Source organism: Anoplopoma fimbria, chromosome 14 (assembly GCF_027596085.1).
Source record: "Anoplopoma fimbria isolate UVic2021 breed Golden Eagle Sablefish chromosome 14, Afim_UVic_2022, whole genome shotgun sequence".
Lineage (NCBI taxonomy): Eukaryota > Metazoa > Chordata > Actinopteri > Perciformes > Anoplopomatidae > Anoplopoma > Anoplopoma fimbria.
This window is the reverse complement of record NC_072462.1, coordinates 1040889-1057414: the sequence shown is the minus strand read 5'-3', so window position 1 is coordinate 1057414 and position 16526 is coordinate 1040889. Positions and strand designations below refer to the sequence as shown.

The 16526-nt window shown below is 37.7% G+C and overlaps 2 protein-coding genes across 2 annotated transcripts; one reads left to right on the top strand and one right to left on the bottom strand.

The window, feature by feature from the left end:
• Window positions 1–2987: 2987 nt before the first annotated feature.
• On the top strand, window positions 2988–10046 carry wdr45 (WD repeat domain 45). The gene is made up of 11 exons (XM_054612853.1): window positions 2988–3105; window positions 3230–3329; window positions 4390–4464; window positions 4691–4795; window positions 6007–6112; window positions 6199–6293; window positions 6957–7036; window positions 7120–7328; window positions 7778–7879; window positions 8538–8683; window positions 9640–10046. The coding sequence occupies exons 2-11, from the start codon at window positions 3281–3283 to the stop codon at window positions 9747–9749; spliced, it is 1077 nt and encodes a 358-aa protein (XP_054468828.1). The 5' UTR covers window positions 2988–3105; window positions 3230–3280; the 3' UTR covers window positions 9750–10046.
• A 91-nt stretch (window positions 10047–10137) lies between these two features.
• Window positions 10138–14993, bottom strand: LOC129102627 (EKC/KEOPS complex subunit Lage3). The gene is made up of 3 exons (XM_054612854.1): window positions 14923–14993; window positions 11852–11980; window positions 10138–11722 (listed from the first exon to the last, which is right to left on the bottom strand). Exons 1-3 carry the CDS (start codon window positions 14970–14972, stop codon window positions 11608–11610), a joined length of 294 nt encoding a protein of 97 aa, XP_054468829.1. The 5' UTR covers window positions 14973–14993; the 3' UTR covers window positions 10138–11607.
• Between the last annotated feature and the right edge of the window lie 1533 nt (window positions 14994–16526).

Sequence of the window (16526 nt, the reverse complement as noted above, 5' to 3'; positions counted from 1 at the left end):
CGATCCTACAGATTTCCGTCCTGGTTGCCATGGAGACACTTTATTTACTGGTTTGATACTGCAAGTCCCAGAATTATCTCATAGTTTTATGCATAAAGAAGTCAGATGATTATTAGCCTATTTCAATCATTCGAATTTCATTCTGCACTCAAGACTGAGAACAAATTTGCTGGATGCTGGTTTGTGTTTCTTCAGCTACCTGATGATGAGAGACTGCTGGCACGCCGTCCCGTCTCGCAGACCGACGTTCACACAACTGGTCGAAGACTTGGACCGAACGCTTTATCTCATGGCCAACCAGGTAACGTGTTCTTCATCAAGACTCCTTCATTCAGTTAAATAGAAAATGAATATTGATTATCAATCAACTACTTCAGCACATTCAGCATTGAGCCTCATTCACCAACCATTCTCAAACTTGCATTCTCTCTCCTGTCCACCAGGGGGCGACTCCTCTGGTTGTATAGAAGTCTATGAGAAAATGACTCTACTTCTCTCTTGATTTATTCCCTCAGTAAACATTGTAAACATGAGTTTATGGTCTCAATCTCTAGTTTCAAGTCTTCTTCAATACAGCATGATGTTCATTTAGTAAATGATGCTCCATTTAGAGTCAAACAGACCATAAAGCAGGGGATGCTTTAGTCTTATAGATGCTTCTCTAGGTGAATAAAGCATATTCATTAAAACTGTATTTCTCTTGTTATGTTTCCCTCAGTGCACCTTTCACATATTATATACATATTTATGTATATATATAGTTTCAATATCTTCTATAGCGTCAGCTTTAGTAATTACATGAATTAATTCACCAACACGTGCTTCAGGGAAAACAAATGTGCAGCCGGCTACACTGATTGACAGGTCGACACCAGAGACGTATACGGCGTCTCTACGTCACTCCTCCTCAGTCCAAATATGGTCACTTCCTGTTCACTGGTTGTGAAAAAACAAGAAGGAAGCGACAGGCGTAATATGATAAAAGACGGCCTTTATGAATCCATATTTTATGTACTGAGGGTCATATTTCCTCTCCACATTCTTTGCAGCTTTCACTGATGCAGGTTTGTCTTCATCACCTTTAAGTTTAACAAGAAGGAGCATTTTGGGTCACTGCATCCGAGGGAACGTTAGCTATAGTCTCTATCGGCCCTGTGATATTCAAACCTAACAGCTCATTGTAGTTATGCATTTTAAATGAACTTATTACACTTTTTTAATCATCATTTATGTGAATTATTGAGCACAAAAATAACTGATTTTGTAAAATACCAAAAATTGGATTTTTTTAATTTAATCAAACTCAGTGGCAGGGCCTCTACTGCCCACTAGGTGGCGCTCTGAGGCCCAGGAATGGTTGAGAATATCTGCCTCCATTCCTCACAATAAACCAGGACAAAAGGTTACGCACACACACAGAAAACCTCCAGAGTTGACTTCAGAGTTTAAGAGACTTCTATATTTAAGCTGAGGACGGTTTTATTGGGCACTTTACAAGGTAAAAGAATCTTTACTGGTTCTCAAGCAGCAGTCTGTAAAATCCTGACGTGACCCGTTTGGACGCCGTTAAAAATGATGGAGATTCTCTGAACAATTCCTTACGTCCCCATCTGGTCTGAACAGAGTCCAACTGTCTGCACAAAAGTTCTCCTCCACTTACAGTGTGGTGAGTTCATATAAAAACACATTTCATACATTTCTGTTCCCTTTTAGGAACTTCTTTCCAATAAGAAAAGGAGGAGAAAGGATAGGATTGCCCATAATGAAGCTACATTTACAAAGTTTTGTTTACCATCCTTTAGGAGTTTTATTTTGTACTTATTATGAAATATTATGTCGTTATATATTATTCAAATAATTTGTTATATGTTTTATTTACAATCTATCCTAAATTGAACTCAGCCTGAGGTCCAAGAACTTCACAATAAAACATTTTTTGACTGTGCATCTCTATGATTGTTTGTTTCTCGTAATAACAACAATGTGAGGATGATGTTTTTCTAATAAAAGCATTTCAGTGACACCATAACGATATGTTTTCATTGTGCCAATACTGTATTCATGTAAATTATAACCTTATTAGAGGTGAGAAGTTTGAATAATAAAACATATTATTATTATATTCCTTTATTGATCCCCATGGGGGAAATTCAAGTGTTGCAGCAGCTCAACTACACAGACACAGACAATAAATACACTCAACTACACAGACACAGACAATAAATACACATACTATACAACTACACAGACAATAAATACACATACTATACAACTACACAGACAATAAATACACATACTATACAACTACACAGACAATAAATACACATACTATACAACTACACAGACAATAAATACACATACTATACAACTACACAGACAATACAACTACACAGACAATAAATACACATACTATACAACTACACAGACAATAAATACACATACTATACAACTACACAGACAATAAATACACATACTATACAACTACACAGACAATAAATACACATACTATACAACTACACAGACAATAAATACACATACTATACAACTACACAGACAATAAATACACATACTATACAACTACACAGACAATAAATACACATACTATACAACTACACAGACAATAAATACACATACTATACAACTACACAGACAATAAATACACATACTATACAACTACACAGACAATAAATACACATACTATACAACTACACAGACATACTATACAACTACACAGACACTATACAACTACACAGACAATACATACACATACTATACAACAAAACAACAAATATACAACAAAATAAAGATAGATGTTTTTAATCATGTATGAAGTCAGTTAATAAATAAAGTAATAAAAATAAGTAATAAAAATAAGTAATGTTTTTATTAAAATGTCTGTTATTACGTGTGTTCAAATATATTTCATCATTTTATTTATTTTATTTAACCCCGTTGAACAGGAAGTGGAACCAAACCGGAAGCACGTGTCTCACACGTCACTGTCGTGGAACCAAAACAAACCGTCTGACGTCACCTCTGTTGTTGTTGTTGTTGTTGTTGTTGTTCTCCTCCGGTAAAGCCCTCCACGTGGACTACTTGTTGATGGTGAGACTTCACGTGTTTTGAACAAAGAAGGAAAATAAAGACGCGTGTGTCCCGTTAGCATGCTAGCTAGCTAGCATGCTAACTAGCTAGCATGCTAACGTGCTGTGTTTGTGATCCGTCACAGGTCGGTCCGTTCATCTACCGGTGACGTCACGGCGACGGGAGAGCAGCAGCCATGTCTCAGCAGAGAGGAGTCAACAGCCTGCAGTTCAACCAGGACCAGAGTGAGCTAACAGCTAACAGCTAACAGCTAACGAGCTAACGGCTAACGAGCCAACGAGCTAACAGCTAAAGCTAGCAGTGGCTGCAGGAGGTTCTAGACAGTATTCACGTATTCAGAGACATTACTGCAGTAAAAGTACTAATAATACACAGTAAGAGTACTCTGTTAGTACATGTACTAATACAATACTGTAACAATACTCTTTAAAGTAAAAGTACTAATACCACACTGGTAAAATACTGTTATTTAAAAGATACAAATATTACACAGTATCAATACTCTGGTACAGTAAAAGTACTAATACCACACACTAAAAATATACTGTTAAAGTAAAATTACTAATAATACACAGTTAAAATACTCTGTTATTTAAAAAATACAAATATTACACAGTGACAGTACTATGTTACAGTACAAGTACTCATACCACACTGTAACAATACTCTTTAAAGTAAAAGTACTAATACCATACAGTAAAACACTCTGTTACAGTATAAGTACTAGTACCACACAGTTAAGAATACTGTGTTACAATAAAAGTACAAATGTCACACAGTAAAGATACTATGTAACAGTACAAGTACTCATACCACACTGTAACAATACTGTAGTACAGTAAAAGTACTTATACCACACACTAAAAATATACTGTTAAAGTAAAAGTACTAATACCACACATTAAGAATACTCTGTCGTTGTAAGAGTACTAATAGTACACTGTAATAAATACTGTTTTTAAAAAAAATGATTACATCTGGAAGGAGCAAATGTTTTTACAAAAAAAACGACTGAAACCAGCAAAACTTTCAAAAAGTTATTTTAATCAACTTATTGATTTGACTGGACTGATTAGTTCAGCTGCTGGGGAGTTTAATTTATAATAAAACAATCTTAACTTGTAAAGTAACTAAAGCTGTCAGATGAATGTAGTGGAGTAAGAGATGTAGTGGAGTAGAAGTAGAATGTTGCATAAAGTACAGTACTTGAGTAAATGTACTTAGTTACCCTCCCCCACTGCGATGCTCAGACATAAACATGTGTTTGTTCTGATCTTCTCTCAGGCTGTTTCTGCTGCGCGATGGAGACGGGAGTCAGGATCTACAACGTGGAGCCGCTGATGGAGAAAGGTCACCTGGGTGAGTCGACCTCAGCGCCTCCAGTCACATGAATCATGTAAAACACTCTGTTTGGATTAGATTTGTGTCTCTCGGAGACGAGGATATTTCAATATTACTGCTGCTAGTCTGTGAACACAAATGTAACGCGAACCTACTGTTATTTAAAATATGTGTGTGTGTGTGTGTGTGTGTGTGTGTGTGTGTGTGTGTGTGTGTGTGTGTGTGTGTGTGTGTGTGTGTCCAGACCACGAGCAGGTGGGCAGTGTGGCCTCGTGCTCCATGTTGCATCGATCAAACCTTCTGGCCGTCGTTGGAGGCGGAGTCAACCCCAAATTCTCTGAAATATCTGGTGAGATACATGAGGTCACTCATTATTTATTTTATTTTAATATATTATTATTATTATTATTATTATTATTATTTATTTATTCCTTTTTATTATTATTATTATTTTGTATTATTATTATTATTATTATTATTATTATAATCACATCTTACTGATCCTGGCTTCCTGTTACTTTTACATTTTAAGATTTTATTGATTACGTACAAAGAGATTATCTATGAGATCACTTATTGTCGTATGTTCACTAAAAAAAACTTTTTTTAAATTTGCTTTTCTGTGATTTTATTTATGTTTTACGACATTTTAGTTTGTTTTACTCTGTTTTTATGTGTTAAAGCTAGGGTGGGCGAAAACAGCCGTTGAGATTCCGTCGCGTGCTCTCTGGCCTCTCCCTGCCACGCTACCTGCTGTAGCTCCTCCCACCGAACGTCAGTTATGCGCGTTCATGTGAATTCAGTTACATTGATAGGAAGACGAAACACGCAGGGACGCACCAACGTCGTTGCCAAGGTGACCGGACAGTCCCACAGCCAATAAGAACGGAGAATCGGAGCCTCGCTCTGATTGGTCAAAGTGTACATGAGCGGTGGCAATTTTTGGGTGCGGCCCACAGAGGCAGGGGAGAGCAAAGTTATGAGCAGATATTCTCAGAGCACTTCACCTACATATAGCTGACTGGCTATTAGGACAGTTTTGCCAAATATTACAGTAAAGAAATTAATTAATTAATACCCACCCTAGCTTTAACTCTTGGCTTTTAGTTTATTTCATTCTCGTTGTGTTTTAAAAGTGTTCTGTTTTATTATAAAGCAGTTTGTAACAGTGTTTTAAAAGGTTCTTAAATAAAAGTGCATTATTATTATTATCATTATTATTAAAGGATAATACTTAAATATATTTTATTACATACATTTCTATTACATACATATTAAAACTCGTATATTTGTGTGTGCATTAGAAATATATTTGTTAATCTTGTTTATTTACATGTGGATTTTGTTTACATTTTTGTGTGTATAGAAAAATAGATGAGAGACATTTATTTAGAAAACTTAACAAACATCTGTTGTATTCATTAACATTGACACTGATTTGATTATTCATCATGTTGTCTTTTGTTTTCATCTAGATTTAAATATCCAAACAGGATATAAAACTACTCAAAGTATTAATGCTTGTGATAAATAAACTATTACATAAATCTTTTATTTCAGTTCTGGTCTGGGACGACGCTCGGGAGTCTCGAGACCCAAAAGACAAACTGGTTCTGGAGTTCACCTTCACCAAACCCGTTCTGGCCGTTCGCATGAGACACGACAAGTGAGTTTACTGTTTCTACTGCAGCCACAGGAAGTAAAACAATAACATCATAAGACTAATACATCTAAATGTTCTCTTTCCTTCAGGATCATCATCGTTCTAAAGAACAGGATCTACGTTTACAGTTTCCCAGATAATCCCGTCAAACTGTTTGAGTTCGACACCAGAGATAACCCCAAAGGTAAACAGTCCCGCTACTGATTCTTCTTTTATTTCACTTTCTCTGGGAAAGTCAACTCTGTGTCGGTCCAAGAGGAACGCCTCATGAAGTTTATAATTTAATATTCAGTGAATAAATGTGATTGGGGAGATTCATCACAGTGCACTGAGCTAACTGCTAACGTACAGAGGTTCAGTTCAGTTCCAGTATGATGCGTTCAGGCTCTGTTCAGTGAAAATGAGTATTGGGCGAAGTCAACGGCGTTATCATGATGCGTTCACATGTAATCTGTAAAATGTAGTGTTGGGGATAAACTAGAATAAATCCAGTAGTTTGAAGGAGATGTTTTCACATTAATATAAATAGATATTAGAGATGAATTATGATGTTTAACTTCTTAACACTAGCTCTAAGATTATTATAATACATCATTAAAACTACTAATGACAACCCAAATTATTTTATCAAAGACAAATATAATTATTTATTTCCTAATCATTTGAATTGTGTGTTTTTATGCAAATAAAAATGAAAACAATAACAAAGTTAAAGGATAACATTTAAATAAATACAACAGAGATTTCAAATAATTGGACAAAGTTCCAATTATTTGAAATCTCTGTTGTATTTATTTATAAATTTATTAAAAAGTTTCTAATAAGTTTAACCCTTTCCTTTCCCCAGGTTTGTGTGATTTGTGTCCCAGTCTGGAGAAGCAGCTGCTGGTGTTTCCGGGTCATAAATGCGGCAGCCTGCAGCTGGTTGTGAGTCACAAACACTTTAAGGAGCTCACCTCTGAAGTAAAAACAAATCAAAGATAATGTAAGACACTATTTCCTCTCTTCAGGATTTGTCCAACACTAAACCCGGAACGTCGTCGGCTCCGTTCACCATCAACGCCCATCAGAGCGAGATCGCCTGCGTGGCGTTGAACCAGCCGGGCAGCGTGGCGGCGTCGGCGTCTCGCAAAGGAACGCTGATCCGTCTGTTCGACACGACGACCAGAGACAAGCTGGTGGAGCTGAGGCGAGGGACGGACCCCGCCACGCTCTACTGGTACGACCCCAGGGGCATGATGGGTAGTTAGGAGGCCTCGGTATGAGTCAACCTTGTTAGGGAGTCAATACTCCTCTGGTTGTATAGAAGTCTATGAGAAAATGACTCTACTTCTCTCTTGATTTATTCCCTCAGTAAACATTGTAAACATGAGTTTATGGTCTCAATCTCTAGTTTCAAGTCTTCTTCAATACAGCATGATGTTCATTTAGTAAATGATGCTCCATTTAGAGTCAAACAGACCATAAAGCAGGGGATGCTTTAGGGCGGGGCTACACACTGATTGACAGGTCGACACCAGAGACGTATACGGCGTCTCTACGTCACTCCTCCTCAGTCCATATATGGTCACTTCCTGTTCACTGGGGCACCATCTGTCTTAGGGGAATGTTACATTAAAGGAACCACAGAAGAAGAAATGACGCTCTCCTCTGTTTTGTCGTTTTCAGCATCAACTTCAGCCACGACTCGTCCTTCCTGTGCGCCTCCAGTGATAAAGGCACCGTCCACATCTTCGCTCTCAAAGACACCAAACTCAACCGCCGCTCTGCGTAAGTAGAACCACACACTCCTGACCTTTAACCCCTAACCGTTCTGAGGACAGGGTTCCACGCTTACTGAATAAAGAATCTAGTGAGAGAGCTTTTATCTGGTCCTGGATCAGTCTCAGTTTAGTCCTGATCCTCGATAGACCTCCATCAGTAAACCAGACCATCAGAGAGAAGATTGTCTGTTTCTATAAAGTTATTCTTAAAGCTCGTCATCGGAGCCACCGGGTCCGGATGTGGGAGAACCAGAACCAGGACTGAGCGGGTCAGACTGTCAGACCCTGCTGCAGTAAAATGAGAGGTTTTCTGAAGGGACTCTGGTGCTCAGAAGCAATACCACTTGAGTCCACAGGGGGCGCCAGAATCAACACAACATGAAAGTTCAACCGAGTAACTAGTGGCCAAAAATCAGAATAATTATTATCCTTAAAATATTATTATAGGTCACTGCTGGCTGGTTCTTTTAATTATATTAATCCATGATCAATTTGTCATCATTTATTAGCACATAAGAGATAATTTCCTACACATTTAAATCCTTAGACTGTTCTTTAAGCCAGACTTCCACAGAGAGGAACGTCAGTCACAGCAGCTAGATCATCAATGACACTGATCGTTGAGAACCCTGTAGGACTGATGCTTATTCATGTCTCTTTCTCAGTCTGGCGCGCGTGGGGAAGGTGGGCCCTGTGATTGGTCAGTACGTGGACAGTCAGTGGTCGTTGGCCAGCTTCACCGTGCCGGCCGAGTGCGCCTGCATCTGTGCTTTTGGGAAGAACACGTCCAAGAACGTCAACTCCGTCATCGGTGAGGAAACTCAATGAAAACATCATGTTTATGTTTATGTCCTTTTATAAAGAGGACTTTGTTCTATGATTAAATGTGTAAATTATACATTATAAACATGTAGTGAATATATTTAACTAAAATTATCTGTGAGTGAATTGAGAGTAAAGAGTGGAACTATATCAGAGACAAAAACAATCATGTAAAAATGTAAATAGTTCAATTTGGAAACGCCAAAACCTGCCGGCGGGATGGAAAAGCATGTTTCTTTAAATAAGCGCCAAGCGTTTATCACAACCAGAACCTGTAAAAAACGTCATTATCGTCAGATTCTTATCTTTCCAACGCTCCTTAAACACATCATGTGTGACGAAGCTTCTGTCAGTTAAAGTAACAAAAAACGCGGCCTAAAACTTTGATATTTATCAAAAACATTTTATTCTACATGTCTCATTTAAAATGTTGCCCAAAATAAACCGTTTGTTTTAACCAGATTCTGTTAAAAACATTCAATTCTGAGCTCCTCAGTGAAACTATGAAGACATGGTTGATTCATCTGAGACCAACAGTCATGTGACAACAAATCTGTGAAACTTTGACTGAACTTCAGGCTGCTGAACACAGAGCAGAGAGGAGAGGAGAGGCTGGAAACATGTAAATAGTTAAATATTTATAACAAGTAGAGCCTCCATTTTTCCACCATCCACAAAACAGTGGATATTTAGAGTCCAGTGTTTTCCAATTTTTGTAAAATAAATTATCAAAGAAATTCAACTTTTCTTTTTACTTTTAAATGGTTTATGTCGTTATAACTGTGTTATTCTGCTCTTAAGACATGTTTGAGTTCTCTCTACTTCTAGTCATGATTGTTCTGTTTCCATAGAGGAGCAGGACTTTTATTTTGAAGTGAAGATCAGGAACACAGAGAAAAATGTGACAGGAACATAAAAATAAAATGTTTATCTGTCGTCTTTCAGCGATCTGTGTGGACGGGACGTTCCATAAATACGTGTTCACTCCGGACGGAAACTGTAACCGAGAAGCCTTCGACGTTTATCTGGACATTTGTGACGATGACGACTTCTGAGGACGCTTAATGAAGACGTGAGGATGAAGAGGAGGGAACACGAGGACGTGTGATTATTGTTTTATCATCGTGTCTCCAGTGTGTAGCGGTGTGAACATCAGTACAGTTTTCTTTTAACCTGAAACTTGATCACGAGTCTGAAACCTTCACGTGATGAAGAGAAAAGAGAGAGAGACGACAAGTTAAAGTCTCATCAAAATTCATTTTTGATAAGAAATCTGTATTTACATCCCTGGTGTTTGTTTTAATTATCTTTATGCAGTCAAAGCATTACATGCATAAATGTTGTAAAAAGGAGTCTCTGTCTTTTTGGAATTACAATCTTTTAAGGAATAGTTCAACATTTTGTTTTCTGCTTTCTGGAGGAGAGTTAAGAACAGAAGATCAGACAAAGACTGGAAACCAGTTCTCCTCGCTCTCCACCTCTAAAGCTCAGCAATCAATACGTTATATATCAGTTATCAGAAATTGTGAAAAGGTGTCCGGGGCCTTTATTTACCGCGACTGCAGAGAGAACCAGGCTTTTATTTCTTATTCACTCTTCTAGAAAGTATATTTGTTCAGATCAGAACTCAGATGTGTCCACTCTGATCAGATATATTTCGTGGTCAAAAAGCTGCTTATAAAACGGAGGATAAACACATTTTATTTCCTATAAAATTTCACAATACAAGTTTGCTTCTTACTCTTCCTCCTTGTAGCATTAAGGGACTAGCTGCTAACAAAGCTACGCTAATTAATTGGTGCAGTGATGATCTATTTCTGTCGTCCAACCAGGCAGCAAGCTCCTGTTCTTTAAAGTGAAGTCAAAGCTTCATGTGTTGAAGCTGCATTCTCTCTCCTGTCCAGCAGTAAACATGAGTTGATAAGATTTCAAAGGGGATGTCTTTTGTAGCTCATCATATTATGAGCAATAAAACATGAACTCAGTTTCTACAGACTGATGTTGATGTGCTTGAACGCCACTCTGCACACAGAGATCTGTCACTTGATTAAATTCTCCTTTATATGAATCTACAGTATGTTATGAGACAAAATGTCATTAATGTTTGTAGCAAACACCAACAGACCGTCTTACCTTGGACATAAAGAGAGTCATGAATCACGGAGTACTGCGCAGAATAAAGTAGTTTATCTAGTTAATAATACATATAAAAATAATACTATAGACGTCCACACAAACCAGACGTATAACATTACATATTTATTCACCTGACAAGATTAAACAGTTCAGATGAAGGAATAAGATCTGTAAAAATGTCTGAATTTAGTTTAATACTGATAGAATTTCAGAGTAACTCGATGGTTTTATGAGAAAAAGAAGTGAACAAAACAGAAGGACATCTGATCTCTGTTGTTTTAGAAGTTCAATTTCCTATTTCACTTCTTATTCTGTCAGTTACATAAAGGTGTTCATCACACACACAACTGATGGATTCAAACACAACTTTAACAAATAAATGTGATGCTTTTATTCCACATTTTCATTTTGTGTTGCTGTCAAACAAAAACAAACCGGTGGATGAGTTTGTTAATCACACAGCGCCCTCTGCTGGTCAAACAGGGAATGTCCTCACAAACCCACTGACATGTTAAATCACAGTTCATCCTGATGGAAACATGAATGATGAACCACATTTCATGCAGCTTTTTATGTTTTTTACAAAAGACGTTCAAATAAAAAAATCAACCAGAATCAAACCGCCGGTCCCTTTGTTCCATATAAAGAAACAGACAATCTCAAACATCATCTTCACGCAGCTCAAACATCTCATCTGTTTTTTCATGTTTAAAGTCTTGAACCTCCAGAGGATGAAAAAAAAAGTCCTGAGTCATGTGACAGTCATGTGACGGGGCTTCACTGGGTGACGGGGGGGCCGAACATCTCCATGGTCTCCATGACGAGCGTCAGGTGATCCATAAACGAGTTCACCGACACTCTGAGGATCCGAGCTTCGTCTGCACTCCATCTCCTGAAAGACACACGAAGAAGAAGAAGAAGAAGAAGAAGAAGAAGAAGAAGAAGAAGAGGAGGAAGAGGTTAGAGGTCAGACTTCAGCTCTGCGGCGGTTAAGAAGGCGTGTCACGGTGTTTTTCCTCACACAGACAGCGTGCTATCGGTTACTGTCAGCTGTTTGCTGATGCCGCCCTTCCTCGGCTCTCGATCCGGCGACAGAGAGTTCAGGGCGATGGCGGCCTCACGAGACGACGGGAAAGGAACGTCCAGAGAGCTGAGGGGGGGTCAAGGAAGAAGTGAAGCCAAGGCTTCCTGTGTTGACAATTTAAACCACAATCTTCTGCATTGAGAGAAGACCTATGTGTTTTTCTTGTGAACTAATGTTTCCTAAGTGTATGTTTGATTAAAATCAGGCGGCAACATTCAGTTCTGAGTGAAGTCAAAGCTTCCTGTGTTAAAGCTGCATTCTCTCTCCTGTCCACCAGGGGGCGACTCCTCTGGTTGTATAGAAGTCTATGAGAAAATGACTCTACTTCTCTCTTGATTTATTCCCTCAGTAAACATTGTAAACATGAGTTTATGGTCTCAATCTCTAGTTTCATATTCATGGACTACTTTATTGCCTTTGTACAAACCCTGTAAAGAAGTCAAGTATTAAATGTATTATAAAGAAACAAAGGTTGAATATCCTGTAAACTATTTGATTTGGCTGCAAAATATTTACTCAAATGTAGATTTTTAAAACTTCCTGTTTGTAAAGCATAAAACATAAATCAACTATAAACTATGATGTATAATGAAGTATTTATAGTTTTTATCTGAATGTAAACCTTCCAGCTGAGAAACAGTAGAAACCTGATGAGAGTCTCGGGATCCAACATGAAGAGCCGGAGGAGAAGAAGCTCACTTTACTCTGCAGCCGATGAAAACAGCCACATGACGTCACGGTTACATGACGTCATGTAACTGTGTCATCACGGTTACGTCACCTCCGTCTGCGCCGCTCGTCTCTGAACATTCAGACTTCGCTTTCAATTAAAGTCAAATTTAATGAGTTCCTCGTTAACGACCTGATCGTAAGTTAAGAAAAGGATTCTACGGATGCTCTTAAAGCTCTTAAAGCTCTTAAACGTTTCCTGAAGGGGAATTTAAGAGAAAGTTCATTAAGAGATTAAAGCCGGCTGAAGATGATGCAAATACATTTTGAATAACTTTGCATATTAAACTGTCTGTTAGCTGTTGTGCATTTTAATCACATCCACCACAAAGTGTTTTAAACGACACAAAGAAATGTTTATATGAAACTTAATGTGCAGCAAATATTCTACAGATGTAGAAGTCAAGTTTCTGGTGAGTGATTCATTAATAACTGCTCTGAAACTCATTAAAGCTCAAATGAAGCAACGATGTTTCCGTTAACTACACTTCATTTGCAGCTAATCTTTCTGTTTCAGACCTGCTGGATACAAACATGAAGCAAACAAACACGGCAGAAACGAAAAGAAACAGAAGAAACAGAAGAAACAGGAAGAAACAGGAAGAAACAGAAGAAACAGGAAGAAACAGAAGAAACAGAAGAAACAGGAAGAAACAGAAGAAACAGGAAGAAACAGAAGAAACAGAAGAAACAGGAGCTCCAGCCAGAAGAGATGAAGATATTGAATGAAAAGAGGAAGAGGAGGCCGACAGAAACTTTTAAATTGGTCGATCAGGTCGAGTGCTGAGCTTTTGTTTGTGTTTATTTGGTGGGTTTCCCCAGAATAAATATGCAGACTTTCCCGCCCAAGCAGGAACTTTTAAATACATATTTTTATCAAAAGGCTTTCTTATAATATCTGCATGCATTTTATTTGCAGTTTATACAGATGACATGTTAAATGTAACATAACATAACTCACTATACACACCATCAGACTCACAGTTTAATAACTTAACTATTTCACTGCTTTTTATTCTTGATGTTGAGAATAAAACAGTGAAATGAATCATCCATCGTTTAAGTATTGCTTGCCTGGTTAATTAAACAATATCTTAAGATAAGTAAGAGCTAAATAAATAAATAAGATCACTTATTATTATTAATAACTTTAGTAGGATATAAGGGAATGATAACTTGAATGAATGTGTTTTTAGGGGATGTTCCTTTAAAAAGGCTGCAGGCTCCTCTGATGGAGAGAAGAGAAGAGAGAAGAAGAGGAGAGAGAAGAAGAGGAGAGAGAGAGAGAAGAGGAGAGAGAAGAGAAGAGAGGAGAAGAAGAGAAGAGGAGAGAGAAGAGGAGAAGAGAGAAGAAGAGGAGAAGAGAGAAGAATAGAAGAGAAGAAGAGGAGAAGAAAAGAGGAGAGAGAAGAGGAGAGGAGAAGAGGAGAGAGAAGAGGAGAAGAGAAGAGAGAAGAATAGAAGAGAAGAAGAGAAGAGAGAAGAGAAGAGAGAAGAGAAGAGAGAAGAGAAGAGGAGAGAGAAGAAGAGAAGAAGAGGAGAGGAGAAGAAGAGAAGAAGAGGAGAGAGAAGAGGAGAAGAGGAGAAGAAGAGAAGAAGAGAGAGAAGAGAAGAGAGAAGAGGAGAAGAGGAGAGAAGAAGAGGAGAGAGAAGAGGAGAAGAGGAGAGAGAAGAAGAGAAGAGAGAAGAGAAGAGGAGGAGAGAAGAGGAGAGAAGAGAAGAAGAAGAGAAGAGAAGAAGAGGAGAGAAGAGAAGAGAAGAGGAGAAGAGGAGAGAAGAGAAGAGAAGAAGAGGAGAGAGAAGAGGAGAGAGAAGAGGAGAGAGAAGAGAAGAGAGAAGAGAAGAGAAGAAGAGGAGAGAGAAGAGGAGAAGAGAAGAGAGAAGAGGAGAGAGAAGAGGAGAAGAGAAGAAGAGAAGAGGAGAGAGAAGAGGAGAAGAAGAAGAGAAGGAGAGGAGAGAGAAGAAGAGAAGAAGAGGAGAGAGAAGAAGAGGAGAGAAGAGAAGAAGAGGAGAGAGAAGAGGAGAGGTGAGAAGAGAAGAAGAGAAGAGAGAGAGAAGAGGAGAGAGAAGAGGAGAAGAGAAGAAGAAGAGAAGAAGCGGAGAGGAGGAGAGTAAAGGACACTTTGTAAATCGTTCCTGAGCTAAAAGAGGCTAATGTAGCATGTAGCATGTAGCATGAAGCTAACGCTGCTGTGTCACGTGTCTCGTTAATGAATAAATAAATATCAGAACATAACTTCATAACACAGTAAACACCAGCAGCTCGTGTTGAAGGATACAACTCCAGCTTCCCTGTGTCGTGGTTTCTTTCTCCGTCTGTCGCCGCCATCTTGTTTGTTGTGTTTCTGTAGATGACGTTTCCGGAGAAGAAGACTAACTTCCGGTGAACGCTGACGGCGCTCTGCTGCCCCCATGGTGGCGGAGGGCGGTACTGCACCCGCCTCCTATTAAAACCTATGAGGAAAGAAAATACATAAATGAATATAAGAAAACATGCAATGTGATCAGGAACAAAATGCAGACAACCATAACCACACCTTGAGTATTTATGATATAGGCTTTCATTATGAAATAACTTTATTAATATAAGATGAGATAAGATAAGTGGCAGAAGAAGTACTCTACATTTTACTTAAATATGCTGTTAGAAGTAAAAATACAAGTGTTTTCAGCAAGTGTCGCCGTTAAAGTACTCATTAGGCAACATGTATGTATGCAGCATTTTATAATTGTAGCAGACTGCGTTAAGAGGTCATTTTACTCAATTTATATCCTGTTGGGAGGTTTAATTCACTGTATAATAATACAAATGTAGCTAAGAGGAGTAAAAAATATCAAGTATAATAACATACTAAAATAAAGTACAAGTACCTCAGAATTGTACTTCAGTGCAGTAAATATTATTTCAATACAGTATTTTAATTCTCCTCTTGCACATTGCTCAGGTCAGTAAACTACATTTTACATTTATCTTTATTTCAACCTTCTGTTTATACAGTTAAACAGTCTCCATCTGCATAATACTGCAAAATCTATTATAATAAATATTATCTTTATATTGCACAGAACTATTATTTATGGTTTTGTTGTCACTTCACAAGTACTTTAATAATCTCATTCAAACACAGGTTATATTTGTTAATATTTTCAAGATATTATGATCTAAATAAAAGTCAAAATATGACACTAGGACTCTTCTCTATATTCTAAACACAGTTTCCAGACTTTCAACATAAATCCTTGGTGAGGCTTTTATTGTGTAGGAGTGCTGTCAGACTCAGCTGCTCGTCTGTTCATCCTCTGAGTCTCAGGTTGTTGTCTGATCCGGATCCCCGCTGCTGATGACTGGAACCAGAACCCTGACATCATCTGAATGCGATTACTATTGATTAGCTCATGTTATTGATTAGCTCATTTATTCTGAATCAAGATTAGAGATTAAAACCTGAACTCTCCTCCTCCGGACTCCTCTGAGCTCAGCAGCAAGTGAGTACAAGATGAATGTATCAGGTTAAACACTGAGAACTACAGAGTGAATATTTACTGTGTAATAATACAATATTTACTGTGTAATAATACAATATTTACTGTGTAATAATACAATATTTACTGTGTAATAATACAATATTTACTGTGTAATAATACAATATTTACTGTGTAATAATACAATATTTACTGTGTAATAATACAATATTTACAGGGTATTTTAATGAGACAAAGAAGAGAAGAGAACAATTTAGTGACAGAGAATTAAATAAGTATTTCAACTGAATAATTAGAGGATAACTCTGTTGGTAACATTATGATATACCTCAAAAAATACCTTGTTAAATGTGTTTTAATATGGAGTATTTCTTATTAAGAGTATTAATGTTGTTGGGTA

Bases quoted from the DNA above. Each gene is read 5' to 3' on its own strand.
- wdr45 (XM_054612853.1), top strand. From the start codon at position 3,281: ATGTCTCAGCAGAGAGGAGTCAACAGCCTGCAGTTCAACCAGGACCAG. The intron at 7,037-7,119 runs GTGAGTCACAAA...TCCTCTCTTCAG, and splicing joins GCGGCAGCCTGCAGCTGGTT to GATTTGTCCAACACTAAACC. The intron at 7,880-8,537 runs GTAAGTAGAACC...TCTCTTTCTCAG, and splicing joins AAACTCAACCGCCGCTCTGC to TCTGGCGCGCGTGGGGAAGG.
- LOC129102627 (XM_054612854.1), bottom strand. From the start codon at position 14,972: ATGGCGGCGACAGACGGAGAAAGAAACCACGACACAGGGAAGCTGGAG. The intron at 11,981-14,922 runs GTATCCTTCAAC...ACCCCCCCTCAG, and splicing joins GACACAGGGAAGCTGGAGTT to CTCTCTGGACGTTCCTTTCC. The intron at 11,723-11,851 runs GTGAGGAAAAAC...TGTGTCTTTCAG, and splicing joins ACCGATAGCACGCTGTCTGT to GAGATGGAGTGCAGACGAAG.